At 37.8% G+C, this 16,371-nt stretch overlaps 1 protein-coding gene across 1 annotated transcript in view; it reads left to right on the forward strand.

Moving 5' to 3' along the window:
- The window catches only part of syne2a (spectrin repeat containing, nuclear envelope 2a), a 95,503-nt gene extending 79,597 nt beyond the window's left edge, over positions 1-15,906 (forward strand). Inside the window, exons 99-114 of the mRNA XM_078274639.1 lie at positions 2,500-2,662; positions 3,125-3,315; positions 3,885-4,035; positions 4,642-4,824; positions 4,982-5,119; positions 5,823-6,014; positions 6,682-6,970; positions 7,416-7,484; positions 8,966-9,102; positions 9,250-9,376; positions 9,560-9,762; positions 9,849-10,025; positions 10,189-10,317; positions 10,401-10,592; positions 14,401-14,462; positions 14,592-15,906. Of these exons, the coding sequence (XP_078130765.1) occupies positions 2,500-2,662; positions 3,125-3,315; positions 3,885-4,035; positions 4,642-4,824; positions 4,982-5,119; positions 5,823-6,014; positions 6,682-6,970; positions 7,416-7,484; positions 8,966-9,102; positions 9,250-9,376; positions 9,560-9,762; positions 9,849-10,025; positions 10,189-10,317; positions 10,401-10,592; positions 14,401-14,462; positions 14,592-14,799 (2,611 nt within the window). The 3' untranslated portion in view covers positions 14,800-15,906. The remainder of the gene's footprint in view (positions 1-2,499; positions 2,663-3,124; positions 3,316-3,884; positions 4,036-4,641; positions 4,825-4,981; positions 5,120-5,822; positions 6,015-6,681; positions 6,971-7,415; positions 7,485-8,965; positions 9,103-9,249; positions 9,377-9,559; positions 9,763-9,848; positions 10,026-10,188; positions 10,318-10,400; positions 10,593-14,400; positions 14,463-14,591) is intronic.
- Positions 15,907-16,371: the final 465 nt, after the last annotated feature.

Raw genomic sequence — 16,371 nt, forward strand, 5'->3', positions numbered from 1 at the left:
CCCCCCCCCCTTTGAGTCTGTCAAAGTGGGATGACGTGATGGAGGGTGGGTTAGTATGGGAGGGGCTGGATCTGTCGGCATGCATTAATCGCTGTTTCTCAAAGTGGGGGCTTGATACCATGCAGGCAAGATGTTGAATATTGTAACCCTGAATTCTTGACTTTTTAACATTTCCCTGTTATTTTTGTCTAGAGGTTCTTTAAAAATGTGAAAAAGTTAAGAAGCAGCACTTTTTTCTAAGTGGACATGTACAGTATGCCTGAAAGTATGATAACCCTTAAATTAGTTTTACATTACATTTTACTACACATTTTGTGACATTTGCATCCACAACAAGCATCTTTGGGCAGCTAGCAACAACTAATTACATGTAATTTAATAATCACATCTAAGTCTAAGCATGTATGTAAAAAGCACATGTACAGTAACGTGAAAAGAGTTTAGTCTCTGAGTAACTTTAAGCCCTCCTGTGGTCAGCTGTAATTTGTGAACTCCAACCATATATTCTCACTTTTCCTCAGGCTATTTTCTGCTCTGTTTTTCTCCGTCCATTCTCCTCTTGTCCTTTTTCCTCTGGGAGGACCCCTGACCGGGTTTTGTGTCTTTGTTGGGCCTCTGCATGAAGCTGCAGGTCTTTGTTAGGCTGTCAGAGGTAGAGAGGGAGTGAAAGAGACACAGAGACAATTTAGTTGACAAGGATGGTTGTATCTGCAGAGGGGAACAGTTTTCTCCACAGAATTTACACTGACTCTATTATGTCTTCATTACATGGCCATAAACATCTAGCCACATCAACTGCACGCACACATTTCCACTGACTATACATTATTCCTGAACTTTAACTAACTTGAAATCCATTGAATTTTCCAACACCAGAGTTTTTTTTACAAATAGTTTTTAAATCCATTTTATTTATTTTTTTAAGGAATCCTTTTTTTGCATTCAACAAAATATGCCACATTTGTCAGTGCATGATTGTTTAATATTGGCTTAACACGAGCTGCTATATAAGAAATACATCTACTTAAAAACACTCATAATTAACCATTAACATAACCTTTTCCAAGACTATCCGTGAACTTAAACGTAATCATAATTCTACTCCGAAATCTAAACTAACCTCTCCAAGAAGTAAGAACCATCCAAAAAGACACATCCCAATCGGATCTCATGACAACAGCTCTAAGAGCGCTCTCACACAAGCACAAACTTAACATCTATAGTTGTCCCAATGTCCAGCATCTGTTGGGACCCTTTCATTCCTTTTTTAGCCTGCCCCTTACACTCGCAGCTGTTTTTAGTGATTATTACTTTGGTAGAGAGCGTCTCCCTGCTGGACCTCGACAGGAGAGGAAGGATCAAATGGGGAAATTAACTCAAACTCCCAAAAGGGGCACACTTCAGGCTTATAAGCGTCAGAAGAAAGCTCTTATTGTCCCAAGCGTTGCTATGACACCAGTCAGTGGGGCGCGACGTGTGTGTGTGTGTGTGTGTGTGTGTGTGTGTGTGTGTGTGTGTGAGACGAGGGGGGTCAGTTGCCATGGTGATTTCAGAAGTTCTACTGTAAGATACCTGAGAATGTAAAGACCGGTTTCTTAGTTTTTTTTTCTCTTTTTCTGTATTTTTCCTTTTATGTGTTCTCCTTCCTTTCTGATTGTGTTGTATTGCCTTCATTTCTGTCTTATCATTCTCTATTCCTTCTTTTTGTCTTTGTTTTTTTTTTTACTTTCTTTATTCTTCTCTCTTTTTGTCTTTCATCCTTTGTCTTTATGTTTGTCTTTGTTTTTCAATCGGTCGTTCTCTTTTTATAATTACATTTATTTGTCAGGGTTAAGCACAAAACATTAATATCATACAAAGAGAAGAGATGCTTTGTACTAGATTGATCTACTAGTTTCTTTGTTGTTCGTGTCTTTTAATTTTGTGTTTTTAAAATAAACTGGGCAGTCCTAGGTTGCCCCAAGATAAATATGAGCACTCAGGGGACAATTAAAAGTGTAGAAAAACAGAAGGAAAGAGTATTTGCCACACAATTATATGTATTTTTTATATTCGGACATTTCTTGCAAATGTACCTCTTTGGGCTTCAAAAATTCAAATTTGACTAAACTGATGGACAAATGTTGTCCACACAGCAGTTTAAAAGGAGACTGAATGTGATTTAGAGCCTAATGTTCAATCAGAATTACAACACAGCTATCAATGTGCGTACTATTGAAGTTTAACATTTGTTAAAGTCAAATGATCACTTTTAGTTAACTTGATTATAACCCATACACATCCAGTATGCAGCCATGGGCGATGGTTCGCAGGCAGACATAACTTCACCTCAAAGGGTCGCAAGCCAAAAGGGTTGAGAACCTGTTGGCTAGATTTAGGTTATTCCACACAATATATTAGTGCAAATGTTTTAAATACTTGTGATTGTTTACTTCAATATGGTTTACCAAATATGAATATAGGATGATACAGTTTATAAAACAGTGTGTGTGTGCTTAGGGTGAAAAAGCTGAAGGAGACTCTGGTGGCGGTGCAGCAGCTGGATAAGAACATGAGTAACCTTCGCTCGTGGCTTTCTCGCATTGAGGCCGAGCAGTCCAGACCCATCACCTACAGCGTCTGTCACCACCAGGAGATCCAGAGGAGGCTGGCCGAGCAGCAGGTACACACAAACACTAAGCCTGTCCACCAGTGGTTTACACTCAGTTTGTCAAAGTCCAATACATGTTTAAGTTTACGTCTTTTTGAAATTGCCTGTCTTTTGTATAATTTGTTCTTTATTGTCTTCATTTTAATGGTTTCTTTGTGTTTCACTCGTTTATCCATTATGCGATATTTGTTGTTGTTGTTGTTGTGTTGTCTCTTTGTCTTCACAGTATTGTCTGTATTGTTAAGTTTTATTTGTATATTTCTTCCCACTTCTTTCTGCTACACTATCACTCCCATTCACTCTATTGTCTCTCTTTATAATAAATAATTCATACCTGTCCTTTGTTTAATTTCGGGAGTGGGTGGTCTCATGCAGGGAGCCCCTGTCCTCCATCTGTATGTCTGTGGACTGATGGTTTCACTGCTATGTACTGATGCGATGCCCGTCTTTGTGTCTGTCCATGTGTCTGTCCAGGAGCTGCAGAAGGACATTGAGCAGCATACGGAGGGCGTTGCGTCAGTGCTCAGTCTGTGCGACGTTTTGCTGCGGGACGAAGATGCTGCTGGTGGCACCCAGGCGGAGAGTGACTCCCTGCAGGAAACCAGCCACAGCCTGGACCAGCGCTGGAGGGCCATCTGCACCATGGCTCTGGACAGGAGGCTCAGGTAGGAACTAAAAAACACACACACACACACACACACACACACACACACACACACACACACACACTCTCACACACACACATACTGTATGGTGTCCTCACACATTTCATCACATATGAATCAGTCAGATCGGAGCATACACCAATCCCTACATGCAAGCAAGTTTTACAGATGTTACTCAATAGGAGAACTTAACTTTTTTGGGTTGTTTGTCTATCACTATTACTGCTGATATTGCTATATATTGAAATATATATGATACATTGCACAGCTCTGTTAAATACCTTAGGCTGATTCCTCCATAAACACAATCTGAGGTTGTAAGGCAGTACTTCGTTTACATCCGATATATCTCTCTGCAGTCAAGAATCCTGGCCTATTTAGTTAATTTCTAATGAAGATTAAACATATAGATTTTTATTTCAATGATTTAAATTTTAAAAAATCTGATGATTGCAGATGATTAATAATGTCACTGTTTTTTTAAGATCCAGGCATGTAAGTTATTGGTTAGAAAAGCCTTTATCAGTGTCATACAGTAACTGTAACTCCAGTACAATGTCTCCTCGTAGGATCGAGGAGACGTGGAGACTCTGGTGCAAGTTCCTCGATGACTACTCGCAGTTTGAGGATTGGCTCAAGATGGCCGAGCGCACCGCTGCCAACCCCAACTCTGCAGACGTCCTTTATACCGTCGCCAAGGAAGAGCTCAAAAAGTTGGAGGTCAGTTGTGAGGTCGGCAGATGGAACAGACTTGAAGTAGCTCTGTTTTTGTTTGCTTGTTGGTTTTGTGAAATATTCTCATTCAGTATTATATTCTTGTAACTAAATTCATGAATTTTGAATTGGTTATTCCACAGACTTGAGGGACCTTTTTGCTCTTGCACAACCAGAACTATCCTTAAACTGTCAGGATGCAATTTTCCACTGCCAAAATATCCATTTAATAACCACTTTTACTCTGTGACCAATCTTTGTCTCTGATATCTTTTTTGCCACAATTATTCAGGTGTCTGTAAAATTATTCTTTTTTAAAAATGTTTTTGGTTCTACCTCTCTATTGCATTTGTCTTCCAACAGCAAGCAAATAAAGACACATGTATAAAGTAAAAATGTATACAGACCAAATAATTTATTTAACAAAAGGTCTATTCTGCTCTATTTGACATTATGAGGATGGTGAGTCACATACAACTAGTAGAAAAACATGTAATGGCATACAACATTTCAATGTGTTCACATTACATGTTATAATAGTTGGAGCAATATTGCCTTTTTTATTATTTTATGTTTAACAAGGTTCATCCCATCTTCCCCTGCTCTTTTTAGGGTTTCCAAAGGCAGGTTCATGAGCGGCTGACCCAGCTGGAACTGGTCAATAACCAGTACCGCCGCCTGGCCAGAGAGAACCGCACTGACCGAGCCAGCCAACTCAAAGCCATGGTTCACGAAGGCAACCGGCGCTGGGACACCCTGCACCGCAGAGTGGCCGCCATCCTCCGCAGACTCAAGGTACAGTAAAGGACAGAGGGCATGACATGTCCGAGGCATGACATGTCCGATGCTATGTAAAAAGGAAAAGTCATAAAATGCCAGAATAAATCCTAGTGTTAAAAGTATAGTCTTCCCTCTCTCCCCTAAGAAATCTGTTTCTTCCCCTTTCTCTCAGCATTTCACCAGCCAGAGGGAGGAGTTTGAAGGCACCAGGGAGAGCATGCTGGTGTGGCTGACCGAGCTGGACCTGCAGCTCACCAACGTCGAACACTTTTCAGAGAGTGACGTCCATCACAAGATCCAACAGCTTAATGTGAGGACATACTGTAACCACACAGATGGTCACATACAGACAGATACAAAACAAGCATATCTCTTTTGAAGGCTTTAGATCTTTTTGAGGAGAAATGTATTATCTATTAAGACCAAAATGTTGTATGGAAAGAAATATTTCCTTTTTTTAGGAAGGTTTTTCTTTTCATTTACCGGAGCTCTATAATATAAGATATACTTTATTGTCCCTGAAGGGAAATTTATTTTGGACTCTGTTCGTTCCGCAGCTTTACAAAGACAACACAAAATACAGAAAATAAGCATCTCTCAAAACATACTCTCATGCAACACAAAACATGCTGCTCTAGTAGGTACCTATATAGTAAGCACATTAACTACTCCTTTCATTGGCATTCTATAATTGACCAACCCTGTCGGCTGCATTCTCCGCAATAAGTGTAGCACAGCCCTTGCACAATGAGATATTGCACAACTAACATATTGCCCAACCGCAATAGCCTACATATTGCACAAATGACATAATGCACAACCCAAATAGCCTACATATTGCACAAATGACACATTTCCACAAAACCTATGCAGTACACAATAAAAATAATATATAAGATATAATATAACGGATACTATTAGCAGTCGCGTTTGGTTTCTCCTGGTTTTCTGAAACATTCTTCTTTCCTTTTCCTGACTCTGTTCATTCAACCATCCAACCCTCTTTCCTGCAGAGTTTCCAGAAGGAGATCACCCTGAACACAGAGCGCATTGACGGACTGATAGTGTTTGGAGAGGGTCTGATCCAGAAGAGCTCACCGCAGGATGCGGCGCTGATAGAGGACGAGCTGGAGGAGCTGCACTCCTACTGCCAGGAGGTTTTCAGCAGACTGGTCCGCTTCCACCAGCGCCTGAGCCAGCCCCCGGTGAGCGGGAGCACATACACTGCGTCCATTCTTCCATTCATAACTTGATTTATGCAATTGTTTCAAACAAGTAAATCTCAATATATCTTTTCTTTTATTGATGTAGTACATTTTTGATTCAACTCATACCTGTTACCTTTTGCTATTCTAAGCTAGCTTTGAAGAACCAGCGACTTGCAAATGTAAGTTTTGACAAACGATTCTTACAAAACTTAAAACCCAAAACAGATTGAAAACATGGTTAAATCTAAGAAAATGCTTTCTACAGATTTTGCTAGCATGGGGCCCGTTTCACAAAGGTGATTTGAAAGTAATGCTGGCATGCAGATCGCACATGGTGGCAATGTCACGTTTCACAAATTATTGTTTTCAAATACCAGATACATTTCTGAGTCCTACAGAGCTCCTGATTCCTCACACATGTTTCACAAGTAAGGTGTTTGTTTTGCTTAAAGTGAGTGGTTGGAACAACCAGGACAACCCTGCACCGAGGATCTCGAGCTGTGCTATGATTCATTCAAAGCCTTTATCAGAAAAATATTAAAATCAACAGTAACACTCACAGGGAGTCCATTGACCAGACTTCCTGGCGTTTGTTTAATTTTGAGTTTAAGAGAACTTTATTGTTCACACATCTGGCTAAATACCTGCTATTTCTTCACCTTAGATGATCAAAGAAGAACCGGAGCTCTCTGGTACCACCTTTTCCTTAGAGTCAAGCTTGGAGCTGATTGGCCGACCATGGCTGGGACGGAGCCAAGGTAGCCTCCCGGCGACACCCACCCACCTGCTGGCCTCTTCGCTGGAGCGCTCAGGGCGCGAGACACCGCTGAGCGTGGACTCTCTGCCGCTGGAGTGGGACCACACCGGAGATGTAGGAGGGTCATCATCACACGAAGATGATGAGGAGGAGGAAGAACATGAGGATGACAGAACTTTCTTCAGCGCACTATCAGGTAGATTTACAGAAAAACATATTGATTCATGGTACGGTTCACACACTCTTTTACATCTCCTAGTTTTTATTGCTGTAAGGGTTTTAAATGTCACAAGGTCATAAAACGGAGATGCCATCTTCACGCATTACGGACCACATCCACTACAACTGGACGGGTATTATCCCTTACGTAACTGTGATTTTTGAACCATAAAAGGAGACTGTGGCAAAGGATTACTTCAGTTTTGCTGGTAAAAGCAAAATGATGTGATAAACATCTAACTTAATGGGATTTCTAAGATGGTGAAGCTAAACAAATACATTAAAAAAAAGAGACAAAATGTAACATCCATTTTACACACACACACACACACACACACACACACACACACACACACACACACACACACACACACAATCTTAGACATCCTTACACCTCTAGTCTGACCCCTCTCTCCTCCCAGAGGTGGCGTTGACTGAGAGCCAGGAGGAATTTGTCAAAGCCCAAGAGGCCCTACTAGCCTTCTCACTGGGTAGGCAAAAGAACATCTTCACCTTTTGTTTAATAAATCCACTCACGGCTCTTCACGGTGAAATAAGTTTCAGACAAACATCTTCCAGCAGCTCATATATCACTTTGCATCTATTTGCTTGTTGTGCCGCTCTGATACTTTGCTTCTCATAGCTGTGGTTTGGTAAATCCTTCTGTTCATCCACTCGTCGACATCGATTTCTAGACACATCTCTAATAATCCTAAATGAGACCATTGTCTTAAATTGCTTTTTTCTTTACCATAATTTGTGTACAGTCTTTAAAGTTGTTGCCTTAATTAAGGACTGATGTGAACTGGTTTCTAGCTGCTGCTGGTGCCCTAAACTCTATCTCCTCCTGCTCAAACATTTGAAATATGTCAACAATTACACCATTTCCTGGGGTTGGCGATTTATGCTTGGTTCGCATCTTTACTTGGCTATGGAATTCAGTATTGTAAAGTGAAGTTTTACAACATGGAAGTTGTCATCACTGATCATAAATGTAAAATTTCTTCCAGTGTCTGCATGTTTCCCTCCGAGGCATTAGTTGACAATAGTAAATTGTGCAACATGCCATATCCTGGCATACAGGGAGTGAGTCATAATCCTATCCTGATGTTTTTATCCTCCAAATAGAGAGCTGCAATTAGGTATAAACATATAATAGTACTTGTCTAAACCAAAAACTCCTATCAGGGAACATTCAGAACCAGAAGAGTCTCATAATAATAATAATAATCATAATCATAATAATAATACATTTTATTTGATGGTGCCTTTCAGTACACCCATGGATAGTGGAAAAAACATGCTCATACAGATAAAAAAGCGAGACATGCATGCATTAGTCACACTGACCAAGTAATGAGTTATTATCAGTCAACAAATTTAAAAGATACACTATATCCAAATGATTTGGTAGGAAATACTATTAGATACAATAGGCCTGTAAAAATGATTACATAATTGTCTAATTGTCAATTTTTTTACATAATCGCAGTTTCTTTGTTTAACCGCAATTAATTGCTAACATTAGCTAAGGTCTTAAGGCGTATGACTGGTCATTGTTGATTTTGTGTAGATATGCCAAATTGTAATTATATAAGTGGTCTGACTATATATTTTTATTATTATTTCAATTGTTAGTTGTTGGCACTTGACCCTATACACGTTCATAGCAACAAAAATGACAAGGGGGGATACAGTTAGAAAAAATGTTTTCAGATAATAAAGAGGCATTGTTTACTCCACAGGCTGTGTAGCTGTGCTATTACATTATCTGGGTCACATAGAAGTGATATAACCAAAATATGTATCTGGAATTCATTCAAAACTTTAATTTGTTTAAAAAAGTAATACATAAAATAAATATTTTTAAGTTTGATTGAAAGAGACTAATTGAACAGCAAGATTTTGAATTGTTACACCTCTACTTTTAGATTGAATTGGTGGTTAAACTCATTTTTTCTTTGTGTTTCAGTTTCAAGCATGGCCGCACACGAGTCTCCAATATGGCGATCACAGGGAGATGCAGAAACACGGTCACTCCAGCTGGACTCAGAGGGCCACACTGAGGCTCCACCCACCCTCACCAGCACCCCTCTAAAGCAGGGCTATGTACGTTAAGTAAACCAATAACATTTAACTGGGCGGATATGGAAAGAATACAGTAACTGTGAAATATGAGTAGATGCTTCATACAGCGTGTGCAGCTTGTTTGCAGCTCCAGCTGTCAGTTTAACTGTGTCTTTGTTGTGTCTGCAGTTGCGTCTCATGTCTCAGTGCAGCGGCAGCATTGAGGACATTAAAAGAGTCTCGCTGATACTGGATGATGAGGAGCAGCCAGAGGAGCTCGGTCTGACAGGACTGACTGCCTCAGACAAACAGTCAGGTGAGAGACGCTGTGAATAATGACTTGATGTTCACAGTAATGAAACGCACAACTCAATAGTCAACACAATACATTTGCTGATAACTAAACGGGTTGAAAGATTAGAAGCCTTTAACAGTAGAAAAATGCGTGGTGACAAAAAAACACAAACTTCTACGCAAGTAAATGTTTTTGCTCTCTCAGGTGTGATTGAACGCTGGGAGCTGCTCCAGGCTCGGTCCAGGAGCGACCTGCACGCCAGCTGTCAGGAGCCCCAACATCTCACATCTGACCTCAACGACATCACTTCCTGGTTAGAAAACGTGACCCCGGAGCTAGAGCGTCTCCAGCAGTCTGACCCAGCAGCCGGTATTAAGGACATGGCAGCCAGAGCCAAAGCACTGAAGGTGAAATTTAAGACCAAATACCAACAGATCTGATGATAAGTATTCAGCCTTTTATTGTGTTTATATTTGTGGATGTTCTCTTGCAGGAAATGCAGAAGATGTTTACTCGCTACAAGTCCATCATGCTGTCCGTCAACCTGCGAGCTCAGGAAGCTCCAGATCTACAGGAGCGACTGGTTGGTATGAACCGAAACTGGAGCAGAGCGTGTACAGGCCTCCAGCAGTGGGACAACAGTCTGAGGAAGACACTGATGTGCTGCCAGGTGAGAAGAAATGATCAGTAGGAGATTAATATACAATGCAACCTCAAGTATTGTGTTGTTTTCAAACAGGGATGCCCATAGTTGTAGTATAAGTATAGATGTTAAGTCATGTTATGCATTATACCAGAAAAGATTCTGATTACCTTTACCCTTGTCCGCACAGGAGTTCAATGAAACCCTCCATTCTCTGCTGCTGTGGCTGGCCCACGCAGAGAGCAGACGCTATGCAGTGGACATCAGAGACCCAGACACACCTGTCCGAGCCCTGCAACAACACTGCAGCACGCTCACAGTAAGCAGATAATCATGTTTTGTCGAGGATTCACTTTTCTGCTAGGCTGCACCGTCATCATCTCTTATGTTTGTGGCTTGAAGGATCTGCGGAAGGAGCTGCAGGGCAGGCAGAATCAGCAGGCCTCCCTCCAGGCTCTGTGGTCTCAGCTGCAGCCTGAGGACGAGGCTGAGGAGAGCTACGAAGCCCAGGAGAAGCTCCACGTGACGGGTAACAAACTGAAGTTGCTGCTGAGGCAGGTGGAGCAAGACCTCGGCACCCTCCAACAGCGTCTGGTGAGAGTTTAAACATCACATTTTTTCAGCATGCTATACTAAGACTTTTTTTGACGTGCTATACTATGACTTTTTTATTACTTTTTTCAACAAGCTATACTATGACTTTTTATGATTTTTTTTCAACATACTATACTATGAAAATTTTTGACATACTATACTATGACTTTTTTCGATCACTTATTTTCGACATAATATACTGTGACTTTTTTTATGCCTTTTTTCAACATACCATACTATGACTTTTATGACTTTTTTTCGACATACTATACTATGACTTTTTTATCACTTTTTTTTGACATACTACAGTACACTCAGTCCCTCCAGAAAAACGTGATTATGCAATCGCATAATTCAATGCATAATCAGCCAAAGTCTGCATATTTATGCGGGGGCCGCATTTTTTCAAATACGGCGCACTTTCACCGCATAAATTGCCGATTTATGCGCAAAATATGCGGGGCTTGCATGATTTCATAATCCCCGCATTTTCTTTGCAATAAAGTCACATATATCTTAGCAGAAAGTTGAAAAATGTTGCGTTTACTTCACACAAGAGCAGCCATTTTCCCCTGTTGCCATGGGAACGTTATGAAGTGACGTAATTACGCAACGTAAACATCATCAAAAAGCTGCAAACCCCGCGATGAAGCCATGATGAAATCACAGTTTTTGCAAGTTCCCGCAATTTCATCGCATAAAATTGCATAAATATCCCACATATTCCATCGCATTTTTTTAAGAAAACGTGCCGCATAATCAAGAACTTTTTCCCGCAACAATCACAAAAAAACTCTGCATTTTTCTGGAAGGACTGTATACTATGACTTTCTTAAGACTTTTTTCAACATACTATACTATGACTTTTATGACTTCTTTCAACTTACTATACTTTGACTTTTTTCAACATACTATACTATGACATTTTTATGACTTTTTTTGACATAGTATGCTATGACTTTTATGACTTTTTTCAACATGTTATACTGTGACTTTTTTATGACTTTTTTCAACCTACTATACCATACTATGACGTTTTTCGACATACTATACCATGACTTTTTTATCACTTTTTTTTTACATACTATACTATGGCTTTTTTCGACATACTATACTATGACTTTTATGACTTTTTTCAACATACTATACTATGACTTTTATGACTTTTTCCAACATGCTATACTATGACTTTTTTATGACTTTTTTTCCAACATGCTATACTATGACTTTTATGACTTTTTTCAACATACTATACTATGACTTTTTTATGACTTTTTTTTAACATACTATATACTATGACTCTTTTTATCACTTATTTTTGACGTGCGATACTATGACTTTTTTCTAAACATTTTTTGACATACTACAGTATACTATGACTTTCTTATGACTTTTTTCAACATACTATACTATGACTTTTTTATCATTTTTTTTCGACATACTACAGTATACTATGACTTTCTTATGACTTTTTTCAACATACTATACTATGACTTTTTTATGACTTTTTTCAACCTACTATACTATACTATACTATGACGTTTTTTGACATACTATACTATGACTTTTTTATCATTTTTTTTCGACATACTATACTATGACTTTCTTATGACTTTTTTCAACATACTATACTATGACTTTTTTATCACTTTTTTTCGACATACTCTGACTTTTTTATCACTTTTTTTTACACATTATATGATTTCTTATGACTTTTTTCGACATACCATACTATGACTTTTTTCAACATGCTATACTATGACTTTTTATCACTTTTTTCGACATACTCTCTATGACTTTTTTATTACTTTTTTCAACATACTATACTATGACTTTTATATCACTTTTTTTGAAATGCTATACTATGACTTTTATGACTTTTTTTAACATACTATACTATGACTCTTTTTATCATTTTTTTTCGACGTGCGATACTATGACTTTTTTATAATCTTTGTTTTCTACATACTACAGTATACTATGACCTTTTTATGACTTTTTCGACATACGATACTATGACTTTTATATCACTTTTTTTGAAATGCTATACTATGACTTTTATGACTTTTTTCAACATGCTATACTATGACTTTTTATCACTTTTTTTCGACATACTCTATGACTTTATTACTTTTTTCAACATACTATACTATGACTTTTTATCACTTTTTTCGACATACTACAGTATACTATGACTTTTTTATTACTTTTTTCAACATGCTATACTATGACTTTTTATCACTTTTTTCGACATACTCTCTATGACTTTTTTATTACTTTTTTCAACATGCTATACTATGACTTTTTATCACTTTTTTCGACATACTCTGACTTTTTTATTACTTTTTTCAACATACTATACTATGACTTTTTATCACTTTTTTTCGACATACTCTGACTTTTTTATTACTTTTTTCAACATACTATACTATGACTTTTTATCACTTTTTTTTCGACATACTCTCTATGACTTTTTTATTACTTTTTTCAACATACTATACTATGACTTTTTATCACTTTTTTCAACATACTCTGACTTTTTTCGACAAATCATACTATGACTTTTATGACTTTTTTAGACACACTATACTACGAATTTTTTCGACATAGTATATAATTTCTTTTTTATCATGTTTTTCGACATAATCTTTATGACTTTTTTATCACTTTTTTAACATACTATACTATGACTTTTTTCGACATACCATACTATGACTTTTTTACCACTTTTTTTCCAACATACAATACTATGCCGTTTTTCAACATGTTATACTATGACATTTTTTATGACTTTTTCAGATGAATCAGAATCAGCTTTATTGGACAAGAATATATACACAGAAATGTGTTGCTCTTAATGTAATTACACAAAAATAGAAAATCAGCATGAAACCAAGAACAACAAAGCTGAAGAAAAGGAAACCTAAACATTTAGCTATTATGTGTATACAAGTAGATGAGAGAACATAAATATAAATAAAAAAGGTATACATGTATATATAAAGAATCAATAATGAACATCATATACTGTCTTTAAGTCAGACGGTTGGTGCACAGTGCAAATATGCTGGAATAAGTATTAAATGATTAATGTAACAGGTTGCTTTATATACATGAAGCAGCAGATTGCCCATGTTGTTGGCCAGTGAGTGGACATTTGCCAGATGTATTGACAGGAGCACAGTTAGAAATCCCAGCTGTCGCAGTTTAGCGAACGCTCCGGCTCATTTCCTGCAAATCCCATAGAAAGCTGCTGCTCCTCCAACTAAAAGCTCTGCAAAACTTTCTGGTTGGATGAAAAAGTTTGATAATTGAATTGGAATCGGAGTCGGCTGGATCGGATGTTTAGATGTTCCTCCCTGGTAAATGTAATTAGAGATAGAACGTCATCATAGTATAGACGTCATATATAGTATATTATGTCACAAAAAAAGTCATTAAAAAACATTCATATTATAGTATGTCATAAACATGTCAAAGTATATATAGTATGTCATAAAAAAGTAATGAAAAAAGATAGTATAGTATGTCATAAAAATGTCATAAAGTCATATTATAGTATAGTCACAAAAAAGTCTGTATTATAGCATGGCATTAAAAGAATGTCATAGTATAGTACATAGTTTCCTCAAAGTGCGAGCAGCATTAAGTCAGTGTGAGCAGTTCTCCTTTTCAGACGTCAAATCGAGCAGGATTCCATAAATAAACCACAGAGAATCCCACTAAGTGCCTACGCAATTAATAAATCCATGCAAACTTTAGCATACAACCACTTCAGACCAAACTAAAATATTTTTCATTAATACAGGATTGTGAATCAGACGTCCAAGGCGCCTCTGTAGATCCAAAGAAAAGTTCCTCTACTCAAAGGTATGCAGAAAGACATCAGTATTTTACCTATAATACAATGATTGTATATGAAAAGTTATCTTGATTGCTTACTGCTTTGTGTATTTTCTATAATCCTGTAATAAACTTTGTTTCTTGTGTGTCGTGCAGAGAGAGGAGGGACTTGTCCCCGCCTCGTTCCTTCTTCCACCGGGTCCTTCGCGCTGCTTTTCCTCTCCACCTCCTCCTTCTGTTCCTCCTGCTCCTCCCCTGTCTGATTCCCCAGTCAGAGAGCGACCCTGGCTGTACTGGGGCCAACAACTTTGCCCGGTCCTTCTACCCCATGTTACACTACACCAATGGCCCACCACCCACCTAATGTACTTTGGGAAGAACATACTGAGAAACACAATCCACCTTTTTCTCACACTGAAACAAGTGAACAAACATGTAATATTGATATGTTAAGCTGATGAAGTGATTGTCTTCTAAAACAAAAAGTCCAAAGTGCAGAAATTGTATTTCTATTTTTCAAGATTTGATCTGAGAACAGATTTTATTTATTTCACGAACAAAACCACCCATATGACTGCATTTTAATCAGTAAAAACACCACATGTAAACAAAAATGCAGATATTTCTGTTTAATAATGCACAGAGCTCTTTGAGATCTCCCGGTGAGGAGGGACACAGTGGATGGGTTGTCTTGATACTTGTGACAGGGGTAAAGCAGCTTACATACTGTAGCAGTGACATCAAAGAGGCATACAATAGTTTAACTATCTTTCAGCTACTGTAGAAGCCAGCAAACATATTCCATTGCATAATAATGAGGTGGAAATGACGAAAGATAAGATTTTTTTCTTGCGCGAACTTATGCTAAAAGCTCAATTTAATAGTCTAAACATCACCATCCAAACACAGTATAATAGTGGCCATCAGTATCAGATTTTTTATTTCAAATGCACACATTATCCTTGTCATGTACATGTTATTTTATGAACTGTTGACATTTCATTTTGTCTAACTTGACCCTGTAAACAAAAAGCATGCTTGACCTATTTGTGTGTTAGACTGAAGTTTATTTTTTACAACAAAAGACACTGGTTCAATTTAAATGTAATCTTTATAAAGCCAACCGTACAAAAGTATGGCAGTTTTATACACACAATTGTATATCCATATTTTTTTTTAGATGCCATTTGTCTCAAGTAGATTGTAAGCAAACTCCCAGTGCACTGTTGAAACACTGTAGATTTAGCAGGATGATGTGTATGTACAGAATGTGATTATATAATGCTTATTTATAACATCAAATGCTGAATTTATGCTCCAAATCTTCTGGTAGTAAACACTGATTGTCTTAACTATTTACTCAAAGCTTATTTTTTTCTCAATTTGCAAAAAAAAATTAATATATAAATATACCATTGACATAAACATACAGTATATGCTTTGTTTAGTGACGAGGCCTTTAAAAAGAAAATTCAAATCAGAACAAGAATCAACCCCAAAAAGTTTCTCTTTGACAATCAATAACCCAAAACAGTGCTCAGATGGGGTTTTTTAGGGGTGAACCTTTTAAATCCCTAAAAATGTAAAGGAATGGTTTTATAATTTTGGTAAATGATTGTTTTCTTTATTTGGATCTTTCTGAGAGTCAGATGAGAAGAGGATTTGCCATCTTGTGACTATGCATCAAATATGAAGGCAATAAGCTTAGTTTATGTAACATAAAACATGTAGAAATCGTCTCTCTGTGACAAGACTCAGACAGTCACTGCACTCAGCTGTTGCCAATACATAGTTACAACACCTATTTCCCCCCCCCCCCCAAAAAAAAAACACATTGTTTTACATTAGTGGTAGGCTGATTTTTAAACTTTGGAGAGAGAGTCAGGCTAGCTGTTTCCCCCTGCTTCCAGTCTTTATGCTTACCTAATCTAATAGT

This window comes from Sander vitreus, chromosome 18 (assembly GCF_031162955.1).
Source record: "Sander vitreus isolate 19-12246 chromosome 18, sanVit1, whole genome shotgun sequence".
Taxonomy (NCBI): domain Eukaryota; kingdom Metazoa; phylum Chordata; class Actinopteri; order Perciformes; family Percidae; genus Sander; species Sander vitreus.